This window comes from Acanthopagrus latus, chromosome 13, assembly GCF_904848185.1.
Source record: "Acanthopagrus latus isolate v.2019 chromosome 13, fAcaLat1.1, whole genome shotgun sequence".
Taxonomy (NCBI): Eukaryota; Metazoa; Chordata; class Actinopteri; order Spariformes; family Sparidae; genus Acanthopagrus; species Acanthopagrus latus.
The window spans coordinates 328,674-341,335 of NC_051051.1; the positions used below are offsets into that span (position 1 = coordinate 328,674).

Consider the following 12,662-nt stretch of genomic DNA (forward strand, 5'->3'; position numbering starts at 1 on the left):
TTTTGGTTAATGTCCTGCAAAAGTAATGACAGTCCTGTCAGCCATCTGCTATCTGCTGACTCACAAATGTTACTGTGCCAATGCTTAACAAGGATGGTAACCTTGTAAACATTGTACCTGCCAACAGCATTGTCTTGTTGCAGCACATTTACCACAACTTTTCCTTTTAGCTAATGTTTTACTATTTTAGAGCATAATAAATCAATTATAAATGCTGTGCACAGTGCAAAGGTGATGTGCACTTCAAATGTGCACACCGCAGATAAAAAACACTTGCAAGGAAGACAGGAGCAGACATGAGTATTAGAAAAGAAGAGAATCCTGAGATTTTGAATGATTATGATGAAACCATAGCCTTCCTGGGGCACTGGGGATGTTTTCAAAAGACTGTCTTTTTCCTGCTCTGTGCCAGCACCATCCCCAATGGAACTGGAGTTTTATCTATCATCTTTGTGGCTGACATTCCTGCTCACCACTGTAGGATTCCAGAGGTCAACCTAACCCAGGACTGGCTCAACGTTGTCATCCCAACAAAGGTAAAGTGTCAGAAAACTGTTGCAGTTTGGAACGCTGGACAAAGATATTGTTCACTTGTAGTAAAACATTGTTAGAGTATCACACTAAACTGTCCATGTTAATTATTTTAAGTATTCACATGTTATTCTTACAGGCACTTTGGATTTACAGTTAACATATTGTGAAATGTGTAGAATCATAAAATTGTTGACAGAATTGCTAAAGTTAGTTGTTTTAAAAGACAACAAAGTGTGTGAATTAAAACTTACCTTATCTAAAGATATTTATCTCAGAACTACAGCTTTCACTGCACTCATGGAGATGTTTAAACCAACTGATCCTCTTGAGTCATGAAATCTGAGTGTTTGCACGTTGTGTACGCACATCTCACTGTATGAATGATGCACTCTTTAAATAGCAGGACTGGGTCTTGAACCTTAGACCAGCTTTTGTTGCCTCAAGATAGCAATCCAACTTACCTCACTTTAACACAACACATATACATGCTATTTACCCACATATACATGCTATTTACACAACATGGCTGCTGGGTGTAAAAATGAAGACTATGTTGGTCTATAAAACTAGACATGACACTTGTGCAACGCTGTGCGCCACCTTGTCTTTCACGTCTGACCCTGATCGGCTGGTCGCCTGTCATGGCCAGTCATGCCTAAAACCATCTGGAATAGCATCTCTATTCAATATGTCATCTATTTATTGTTGCTGTTGATAGACGTCACAAGAGTTTTTAGTATTTAAACTGTTATTATACTGAAGGACACATAGTGAGACATTGTAACGTAAAGAAAAAGAGTTGAAGTAGTTTGTCTTTTTTATTAAAGCATGAAAACCCCTTTCTCTCTTCATCCAAACACAAGATGTCATCATGTCGTATGCAGCCAGCCAAGTCATAACAAGCTCCAAGTTGCACATTTCCTGAATTGAGTTTGCAATCATTGGAATCCAAACAAAATGTTACCAATGCCTTTTGTGTCATTGTGACTGTGAGGTGGTGAATGGGAAACAGGAGCAGAGCAGCTGCAGCAGATACAGACTGGACGTGGTCACAAATCTGTCTGCTCAGGGATTCGTTCCAGGCACAGACGTCAACCTCACAGAGCTGCAGCAGGAGGGCTGCGTGGACGGCTGGAGCTACAGCAGAGACGTCTACCAGTCCACCATCGTCTCCCAGGTGACTCACAGTGGCTTGCAAAAGTATTCACGCCCCTTGAACTTTTCCACATTTTGTCATGTTTCAGCCACAAACGTAAATGTATTTTTATGGGATTTTATGTGACAGACTAACACAAAGTGGTGCATAATTGTGAAGTGGACGGAAAATGATACATGATTTTCAAACGTTTTTTAATTAGTAAATGGGGTCCACCTGTGTGTACTCTTATCTCAGTATATATACAGCTGTTCTGTGAAGGCCTCAGAGGTTTGTTAGAGAACATTAGTGAACAAACAGCATCATGAAGCCCAGGGAACACACCAGACAGGTCAGGGATAAAGTTGTAGAGAAGTTTAAAGCATGGTTAGAAGGGGGCTGAAGTTCACCTTCCAGCAGGACAGCGAGCCTAAACATACAGCCAGAGCTACAATGGAATGGTTTAGATAAAGCATATTCATGTGTTAGAACGGCCCAGTCACAGTCCAGACCTAAATCAACTTGAGAATCTCTGGCAAGACTTGAAAATTGCTGTTTACAGACACTCTCAATCCAATCAGACCAAGCTTGAGCTATTTTGCAAGGAGGAATGGGCAAATATTTCATTGTCTATATGTGCATCACTGGTAGAGACTCACCACGAAAGACTTGCAGCTGTCATTGCAGCGAAAGGTGGTTCTACACAGTATTGACTCAGGGGGTTGAAGACTTTTGCACACTACACTTTTCTGTTTTTTATTTTCAAAAAATGTTTTAAAATCATGTATCATTTTCCTTCCACTTCACAATTATGCACCACTTTGTGTTGGTGTATCACATAAAATCACATTAAAATACATTTATGTATGTGGAAAAGTTCAAGGGGGGTGAATACTTTTGCAAGCCACTGTACTTTGAGTGTGTGCTCGCTTATGAGTGTGTAGCTGGAATAGTTCTACTCAGTGATCATTACATCAACACAGACCTCTCATCAGTGGGTTTCACTTTTTCCAAGCTTTCTTGGAAGATTTTTGAGAATTGTTTCTTTGTGCTTCGATTCCTCCTAAATGTCTGTTTGATGCGCGGCTGTTCCAGTTTGACTTGGTCTGCACTGACCAGTGGAAGCAGCCGTTCTCCTCCACAGTTTACTTTCTAGGAGTTCTTTGTGGATCCTTCTTCGCAGGACAGCTCTCAGACAGGTACCAAAGACACAAGCTCAGTGTGCAAATGTACTAATTGTGAGTCACTTTGGATAAAGGCATCTGCTAAAAGCCCTAAATGTAAATAATGTAAATAATGTGTGTAATATAAATGCAATGTTGTTGAAAGAATTCTCATTTGTTTTAATGTAATTTGGTCAAACATCATTACTAATAATATTCTATTAATGTTTATCCTGAACAAACAACATGCAATTGATGCGGTTAATAAATTAATATATTTCACACATGCTCATCAAGCATTTTGAGCTTTTTCATTTTTTTATGTTCAATGATGATCAACCCATGCTTCGTGTCTTTTTTATAATTGCACTTAGCTAGTTTTCATCCTAATCTGAAAACATATGTTCTACAGAAATTATTTAGCTTTTTTTAAGCAAAAACAAATAATTTTTGCTCCCAGCTCCTCTCATATCCAATGTCTTGTTTTTAAAGATTTGGAAGGAAACCTGTATTTTTCATAACCATGGCATGTCAGACGATTTTTACCTTTGCTCAAGTCTTCTCCCCTTCGTGGACCGTGTTTTCCATCCTCCTCTTCTTAAGCGGTTTGGGACAGATAGGAAACTACGTGTCTGCCTTCGTGTTGGGTATAGAAAAGTTCCTGTTTCAACCATTGGCACAATATTTGCTCCAGATTGGACCTATTTGATTTCTATAAATTGTCCATATGTTCATGTCTTCCTCTTTATTTCTCTCTGTGCAGGATCAGAGATCTTGACTGGCAAGGTGCGAGTCCTGTACTCATCACTGGGTGTGTGTCTGTGTTTCGCCCTTGGCTACATAATACTCCCGCTCTTCGCTTACTTATTGAGGGACTGGAAATCTCTCCTGCTGGCTATCTCTCTGCCCGGCGTGCTCTACATCCCTCTCTGGTGGTGGGTTCTACACTTTTCACATTCAGCAGCTCGTTTGTATTTCTTTTAAGCACAGTTTTGTCACACGCACAACAATTCCAGTGATATTATCGTTGGTAATGAAATTCCTATACCACAAGTACTCTCCAATACTGCTTATACGAATATGTTTTATAAAATCGGGTGCCAGTGTTGAGAGTCTGGGTGGAAATGCAGTGGTGCTTCTCTGCCTGCCATGAAATTCAGGATCCAGTCTCAGAGTGGTGCTCAGTCGCTTGGAGGGCACCATAGTCTGCTGTCTGCTGAACTGAAGTCAATGAACACCATTCTCACATTCAGTATAACCCTCTGGGCGGTATAGAGCGCTTTTGTTGTAGCCTCATCCATTCGGTCTATCAGCACAATGTTCTATTTAACATCTGGGTTTAGCATAAGGAAAGTTTTTCCCAAAATTGTTTAAAATATTTTTGTTGCAAAGTTGTTTTTTGTTGAAGTGAAGTTCTAAGTTTGAGTGACTTGTGATTCTCCTCCCGTCTCTCTCCCTGCTGAATACTGAGGAAGGTTTGTCCCAGAGTCTCCTCGCTGGTTGGTCTCTCAGGGCCGAGTGGAAGAGGCTGAAGCCATAGTGAGAAGTGCTGCTAAGAAGAATAACACTAAGGCCCCAAAAGACATCTTTCAAAACTTTGTTGTAAGTAGGACCAAACAAAAAGCTGATAATTGAAGACATTTGGCGTAAGTAATATGATATGTGCATATTTTATCACTCTGTGTCTGGCCTGGTACAGTGTGTGTAAACTTAATTACTGAGGATTTAGAATATTAACTTATCCTTTAATCTACAAACAGATCATTCTTACCATGTGCTGCTGCAGGCTAGCAGCGGTTTGTTTTTAGCCTAGGTGGCTATATTGATTAGACAGAGAATCATTTTTTATATTTCCAGTCTGATCCCAAAACACACCTTGCTGTATACCCACTGATACTGCTAGGTTTGTCTTTAGCCTGGTTAATTTGGTTGCTTGGGCTGTTGGACAATAGGTGTGTGACAATATATTACCTGTCCACAGTAGATTAATAACACCAATTTTCCGGTCCTTTAGGCGGCTCGGTCCGCAGTTTTAGACAGGCATATCGCCTGACATATATATACACACACACACACACACACACACACACACACACACACACATATATATATATATATATATATATATATATATATATATATATATATATATATATATATATATATATATATATATATATATGCATGCATGCTAATAATCAGGTTTTGTGTCTTGTAGGCTAATAAGGAAAATACACGTTCTAAGGAAGAGGAAGGCTACAACGTCCTAGATCTGTTCAGAACCAGCAGCATCAGAAACACAACGCTCATTCTCTTAGTTGTGTGGTGAGTCCAAGACACGCACTGAATTTTGTACATTATGCTGTATGGCCAAAAACATGTGTGCAGTCAAACATTGCACACTTATATGAGCATGTATTTGTGAAATGGAAGGAGACATCTGCTACATATAATTCCCTCATGAAAGCACAGATTTGTAAATCGAGCTGTGACAGAAAAAAAAAAGTCCTCACAAATTCAATGAAGTTCACAAAGGACAAAGCAGATGCTAAAGGCCAGTTCAGTGGTCTGTATTTAAATGTAGCAACATCCACATTGGTTTTCAATGAAAATTGCAAATATTTAATGTTCTCTACATTGTATCTGTAGACTGTTTTTAATGCAGCTTGAAAACAATTCACAGACTGTCAGTCAGCAACGGCAAGGATGACGAGAGACTAACTACAGTCAACTACACCTGACAGTGGAGGCATCTCAACCTGTGTACAGCTTACTGCTGTATACAAGTTAAGAGGCAAGAGAAAATGAATCCACTTTTTAAAATCCCCAAATAAAACTTATGCAATTTTGCCATGCAGAAAAATTGCTTTAGGCTTGGTGTGAACACTAGTTATTTTCAGATATGACTTGAGAACGTTAAATAAGTCTGTGTCCCATCCTCAACATGCAGCTTTTATCTGTGTCTGACCTAGGTTCACTCTCCTTACTGGCTATTACGGCCTGTCCCTGAACTCAACAAAACTCAGTGGTAACCCCTATATCAGCGCCTTCATCTCAGCAGCTGTAGAGGTGCCAGCGTACATTTCTGCCTGGCTGGCTCTCGCATACTTCCCACGACGATATGCTGCAAGTTCTGCAGTGCTCCTTGGAGCAGTGTCTCTGTTCGCCATTCAACTGGTGCCGCAAAGTAAGTAGCCAAAATGCATCACTCACAACTATAAAAGACTTATAACATATAACAACATTACATTTAGCAGCAACTCTCCAACACACGCCAAAGCTGAAAGTAGCTTATAACTGGCAGAAACTCCAAGAAATAGGAGCCCCTCAAATTAGCTCTCAAGTGAAATAAAGTTAAATGTAAGTTAAGTTAAATAAAAAAGGGCAGTCCAGAGAGCTCCCAAGTAACCAAGATCTGCTCACAGTCAGTCTTGCAAGCCCACATGGGGTCCAGTGTAAGATGTGGAGTCAGGACCCAAAATAGCATGCAGAAAACCAGGAATAGTTAATAAACAGCTTTAATGATCAAACTCTGCAGAAGTAGTACAAGGCGAGTGTGACCACAGTAATGTCTCTCAGGAAGCTCTCTGACAGAGCAGGTGGAATCTGGCTGCATGTAGAAGACACAGTCCAAAACACACTGGAAGATTAGAATAATCTAGGCAATAATACCAGATTGGAGAAAGCAGGCAACAAGGTCATTAAAGCAAAATCCGCAGGTGGAAACTCACTTGGTACACACACAAAAGCAAACATGGCAATGTGGTGAGTGTCTCGAGTCACAGGCAGAACAGAGTCCAGAGAGGCTGCAGAGAAACTCAGAGCAGAAGGCATGTGAGTTCACCGGGGGACAGGCAGGACGGGTTCAACAGGACATTAGCCCACCTAGATGTGCTGGAGAGTCTTGCACAGTAGTTTATTAACAATCAGGCAATGAGTGTCTGTGAGGCTGGAGCTTATGTACCGGGTTGATAGGTAATGAGATGCACCTGTGAGAGAGGCAAGGCAGGGCAAAGTTTATTCGTATAGCACAATCCAGACACAAGGAAACTCAAAGTGCTTTACAGGCACACAGGCAATATTCAGTTCAAAATTAATATTAATATTAATAATATTCATTCAATATACAGGCAATTTCATTAAAAGACATAAAAAATTCATTTAAAGGACATTAAAAACTGCATTAAAAACATTAAAATAGCATTTTAAAACCAGTAAAAACATTCAGAAACAAACATCAAAACAAGTAGGCTAGAATAGAAAAGCTTTAAAAGCAGCAAGACTGTAGAGTCAGAGTCATAATGCAGTTGAAAGACTTGAATTGCTTCAGTTAAAAGCAGTGGCAAAAAGGAATGTTTTACGAGATCAAGTGACAGGACAAAGCTGGAGAACAACAATGGTTAGAGGAATACGCCACAAAGAACCTGGTAACATTTCAGGACTCAAATCCACGAATCATGCTGTCCTGCTCTAAGATGAACTTCTATACATCCCCCTCAGATTTACCAGAGCTGTCTATTGCGCTGGAAATGCTGGGTAAATTTGGCTTCACCACAAGTAGCTCCCTGATTTTTGCCTACACAACAGAGATTTACCCAACAGTGATCAGGAGCACAGCAACAGGAACATGCGCCACAATTTCCAGAGTGGGCTCCTGCATTGCACCTTTTGTGTTTCATCTGGGTGAGTGAACTGGTCTTAAGCTTTTATTTGACCTGTTTTGGCATGCCAGAGATGACTCAGGCCTCTTCCATCCTAATTTACCCTTCTCCCCCTCTACAGGTGTATTTTTCAAGTATCTGCCTTATATTTTACTGGGAAGTCTGGCAGTTGTGTCTGCCATTGCAACTCTCTTCCTACCAGAGACCTTTGGAAAACCTCTACCTGAAACATTTGAACAGATGGGTAAACGAGAAAGGTGAGATGGTACAACTGTGAAGCAACAATGTCATTATAGACAAAGGAATGATTTCAAAAAAGAACAATCAGTGCATGTAAAAGTCCAGTGTAGTGGTATCCAGCAGTGAGGCTGCAGATCCTAACAAAGCCAGTGCTTGATCTGACCACTCTGGGCTACCGTAGAAATGTTGTGCAACATGGCCGACTGTGTGGAAGAGGACCTGCTCACACTGTATTATACAATGCTGATTTTAAGGTAACGAAAACACAACAATTATTACTTTCAGGTGATTGAAAGATCAAAGTGAAATTGTTATGCTACTGAGTACAATGTCCAAATCATGTGAAGCTGTAATTTTTTGATAACATTATAATTAAAAATATTGTAGTACTGTACCACTGCAGAGATGCAACAAGTGTCACATCATCAGGATATTAATAGTGAAGGTAAAAATATAAATACAAAAACAGAGTCAGCACACTCGATAATGCTCACATGAAGCTTTATGACCTCCACATGTCTGAGACGTCAGAAGATGGACTCAGTAGAAAGCAGTATTCAGTATGTAGACCAGTGGTCATCAGAACATCAGTTACAATAATCACAGTATGATATTTCAACCATGTGGTGCTGCCAAATTATATACTAATGAAATCATAGCTTTGAATATGAGACCCCATTACACCCTACACACTGGACTTAAAAATGTATTTATGATTAAATGAATGATGAAAAGATTACAGTTGTTGGTATAACAGTGCTACGGACCCGGACAGAAAGGTGTAATATATTTAAAAGGACGCTCAGACAACAGATGAATAGTTGAACCAAAGTTATATTTTGAAATCAAAGGAGCACAAGAACCCACCAAAGAGGATGGAGATGCCAGCTGAAACCCTAACCCTAACCCTGAAAGACGGGGAAATCACCGAGCCAGACACCCAGCTGTCCACTATAAACTATCAAAAAGAGAAAGAACAAATTAATCTAGACCAACATGAACAATAGAAAACCAAAAACTGGACTACCGGTGACCTCAAACCACACGAAAGACAATCAAACAACAAAACCCCAGCACTGAAACACAAGGAGGAAAAGGGAAATATCTCCCCCTTCGGATGTGAGCTGGGCAGTGAGACTTCCACACAGTCCTCCTTAAATGCTGTCATCAGGTAACTGCAACACACCTGGACAGGTGTGTCTTCCAGATAAAAACACAGACAAAGGAAGAGAGGGCGCCAGAGTGCCACAGAGAGGGAAACACAGCAGCATCTCTACAGACCCACACTAACAAACAGTAACAGGGTTATTTAAGATTAAAATAGTCTTTACATGATGATGATGATCATCCTTTAGGGTACAGTGGGAGTGATGATAGTGACACTGATGTAAACAGTGCTGCTGATGGTGATAATGAAGTTGAAGGCAGTGAGGAGACATAACTCTGATGTCCCAGAATGCCTTGCAGCCTGTTCAGAACACGAACCAAACATGTTTTTTTTGTCTTATTTGTCTTTAACAGGATGACATGTCCCTGTGTCACTCAGCGAGAAACAGAAGAACCTGTGGTGTTTTTGGAAAGTCAACTGTGATTGATGAACTGACATATTGCAGTGTGTATCACGATTACTGTTGTATTTCTCATGTTCTATTTATAATCTTCCATCAGAGATAAGATGATGTTTTTTCCTTCTCAGAGGAAACAGGATATGAAAATAAAGCACGAGAACTCCAATCTCAAGCGGTTCTTATACTTTTATATTGAAGCTATTTTTTAATACAGAAGAGAGTTTAGAAAATGACACATTTAAGCTCTTGATTCAAACAGCTCTCTATTTTCCTTTTCAAAAGACTTGTTCTTCATTAAGTCCTTGTTTTTCATGTCTAATTTCCATTTAACATGTATTGATGGCCTGATTATCCTGAGTACTAAAATAAAATAATAGTGTATTCTCCATTTCACTTAGTTTAATTTCTACTTAAATTCCATAATCCAGCTGATCAAGCCCTGAATGTGTGTACTGACTATCAACTCTTAAAATACTGCAATTCTATACACAACTCATATTCCAAAAAGGTTGTGATGCTCCCTAAAACTGGACTAAAAGCACAGAGCTGTGAATGCTTCTTCTCTTTGTTTTGTGAATATCAGTCAGTTTCATGTCTGCAACACGCTAAAATGTAAGTATGACAACCACATCTTTGTGGAATGCATTCTGACTAAACCTGACATTAATAAGCCGCGTGTCCAAGAGATGTTGCTGCATAAACTTACTGGAAACACTTAATGATGAGTCTACTCTGGGGGTGACAAAGATGCCCGTATGAAATGTGGGTAATATTAGATATAAACTTCTGACAGTTGTTTGAAGCACTGAGGTGAGGGTGAGCGTCAACAGTTTTATTTGAGTTTCGTTTGATCAAAGTTTACATAGCAGCTTTACATAGAGAGCAGTCAGCATGATTTGTAATTGTGGCCATATTGTTCTGTTGTGTGACACAAAGAACCTGATGTGACAGCAACAGGAGGTGGGAATGACCCAGTTCTAGATTTGTTGTGATTCCCAGAGCTCAGAGCGAAAGATTTATTGTACAAACTAGCTCTTCTTCAGGGAAACATAGACGGGATGACCAGACAGACAGACAGACAGTCAGTCAGTCAGTCAGACAGACAGACAGACAGACAGACAGACAGACAGACAGACAGTCAGTCAGTCAGACAGACAGTCAGTCAGACAGACAGAAAGACAGACAGACAGACAGACAGACAGACAGACAGAAAGACAGACAGACAGACAGACAGACAGACAGTCAGTCAGTCAGACAGACAGTCAGTCAGACAGACAGACAGTCAGACAGACAGACAGACAGTCAGACAGACAGACAGTCAGACAGACAGACAGACAGACAGACAGTCAGACAGACAGACAGTCAGGCAGACAGACAGACAGTCAGACAGACAGACAGACAGTCAGACAGACAGTCAGACAGACAGACAGTCAGACAGACAGACAGACAGACAGTCAGTCAGTCAGACAGACAGAAAGACAGACAGTCAGACAGACAGTCAGTCAGACAGACAGACAGACAGACAGTCAGACAGACAGACAGTCAGACAGACAGACAGACAGACAGACAGACAGTCAGTCAGACAGACAGACAGTCAGACAGACAGACAGACAGTCAGACAGACAGACAGACAGACAGACAGACAGACAGACAGACAGACAGTCAGACAGACAGACAGTCAGACAGACAGACAGACAGTCAGACAGACAGTCAGACAGACAGACAGTCAGACAGACAGACAGACAGACAGTCAGTCAGTCAGACAGACAGAAAGACAGACAGTCAGACAGACAGTCAGTCAGACAGACAGAAAGACAGACAGACAGACAGACAGACAGAAAGACAGACAGACAGACAAACAGACAGACAGTCAGTCAGTCAGACAGACAGTCAGTCAGACAGACAGTCAGTCAGACAGACAGACAGTCAGACAGACAGACAGACAGACAGTCAGACAGACAGACAGTCAGGCAGACAGACAGACAGTCAGACAGACAGACAGACAAACAGTCAGACAGACAGTCAGACAGACAGACAGTCAGACAGACAGACAGACAGACAGACAGTCAGTCAGTCAGACAGACAGAAAGACAGACAGTCAGACAGACAGTCAGTCAGACAGACAGAAAGACAGACAGACAGACAGACAGACAGACAGACAGACAGACAGACAGACAGTCAGACAGACAGTCAGACAGACAGACAGACAGACAGTCAGACAGACAGTCAGACAGTCAGGCAGACAGACAGACAGTCAGACAGACAGTCAGACAGACAGACAGACAGACAGTCAGACAGACAGACAGACAGTCAGGCAGACAGACAGACAGACAGACAGACAGACAGTCAGACAGACAGACAGACAGACAGACAGACAGTCAGACAGACAGTCAGACAGACAGACAGTCAGACAGTCAGACAGTCAGGCAGGCAGACAGACAGTCAGACAGACAGACAGACAGTCAGACAGACAGTCAGACAGGCAGGCAGACAGGCAGGCAGACAGACAGTCAGACAGACAGACAGACAGTCAGACAGTCAGACAGTCAGGCAGGCAGACAGACAGTCAGACAGACAGACAGACAGTCAGACAGACAGTCAGACAGACAGACAGACAGTCAGACAGACAGTCAGACAGGCAGGCAGACAGGCAGGAGAACTAAACATGGAGAAGCAGCGTTTACGTTTATGAACCACATGGAACAAATGCCCAGAAAACTGCAGGTGTTTAAGCAGGTAACCTTGTTATAAATAATCTTTTTTTTCTCTAATAGATTTGATACGATCTATATTGGAGGACATACTCAGAAGTATACAGTGATGAAAAACATCAATCTTTATGTCTAGAATATATTGCACTGTTATTTTATTGTGTGACGTCTTGTGTGCCTCTTCCTCAGGCCGCAGGTGTTTTATAAGCCTGTTCCTACTAAGACTGTGCCAGTTCATCCAAGTTGCTTTTCTGGGTTTTGCTTTGTGTATATTTGTGCTTTTGTATTTGAGCAAGCTCAACCCTAACCCTAACCCTAACCCTGCCGCCTGCTCTTTCTGTCTTTATACCTTAACCTGTATGTAAGCAACTGCATATCATTCATAACAATCAATGTGCAGTGTTTCTTGAATGAAACCCCCACAGGTTACGCACGCTGTTGTCCTCACCCAAGTGTTTTTAAGTATGGGTGTTCAGACGGCTGTCCTGTTGTGTATTTCATGCCTCTTTTGATACCAACAACAAAAAAGCTCTAGTCAAATATTGCCAGCCTTCACACTGTGCTGGCACAATGTTACTGAACACATATAAACACATTTGTTATCGACCTAAATCTGCTCATAAATCTGTGTGTTTTATCGCTGCAGTCTC

General features: G+C 41.2%; 1 protein-coding gene and 1 long non-coding RNA gene across 3 annotated transcripts; one reads left to right on the forward strand and one right to left on the reverse strand.

Moving 5' to 3' along the window:
- The first annotated feature begins 241 nt into the window (after positions 1-241).
- On the forward strand, positions 242-9,691 carry LOC119031514 (solute carrier family 22 member 5-like). 2 transcript variants are annotated; one of them, XM_037120048.1, is made up of 11 exons: positions 242-536; positions 1,529-1,711; positions 2,765-2,868; positions 3,325-3,479; positions 3,596-3,767; positions 4,308-4,434; positions 5,051-5,157; positions 5,805-6,019; positions 7,420-7,515; positions 7,615-7,750; positions 9,255-9,691. In XM_037120048.1, the coding sequence occupies exons 1-11, from the start codon at positions 297-299 to the stop codon at positions 9,322-9,324; spliced, it is 1,605 nt and encodes a 534-aa protein (XP_036975943.1). In that variant the 5' UTR covers positions 242-296; the 3' UTR covers positions 9,325-9,691. The 2 variants fall into 2 exon arrangements, with proteins under 2 accessions (XP_036975943.1, XP_036975942.1); XM_037120047.1 differs by having other exon boundaries at positions 245-536; positions 7,333-7,515.
- On the reverse strand, positions 6,333-7,326 carry LOC119031515. The gene is made up of 2 exons (XR_005078626.1): positions 6,564-7,326; positions 6,333-6,472 (listed from the first exon to the last, which is right to left on the reverse strand). It is a non-coding gene; the product is annotated as an uncharacterized LOC119031515 (long non-coding RNA).
- Positions 9,692-12,662: the final 2,971 nt, after the last annotated feature.

What these genes read in the sequence shown, in the direction of transcription:
- LOC119031514 (XM_037120047.1), top strand. Translation starts at nt 297, where the DNA reads ATGAGTATTAGAAAAGAAGAGAATCCTGAGATTTTGAATGATTATGAT. An exon ending in GCAGGACAGCTCTCAGACAG is followed by an intron (nt 2,869 to 3,324) that starts GTACCAAAGACA and finishes TTGTTTTTAAAG; the next exon opens with ATTTGGAAGGAAACCTGTAT. An exon ending in ACATCTTTCAAAACTTTGTT is followed by an intron (nt 4,435 to 5,050) that starts GTAAGTAGGACC and finishes TGTGTCTTGTAG; the next exon opens with GCTAATAAGGAAAATACACG.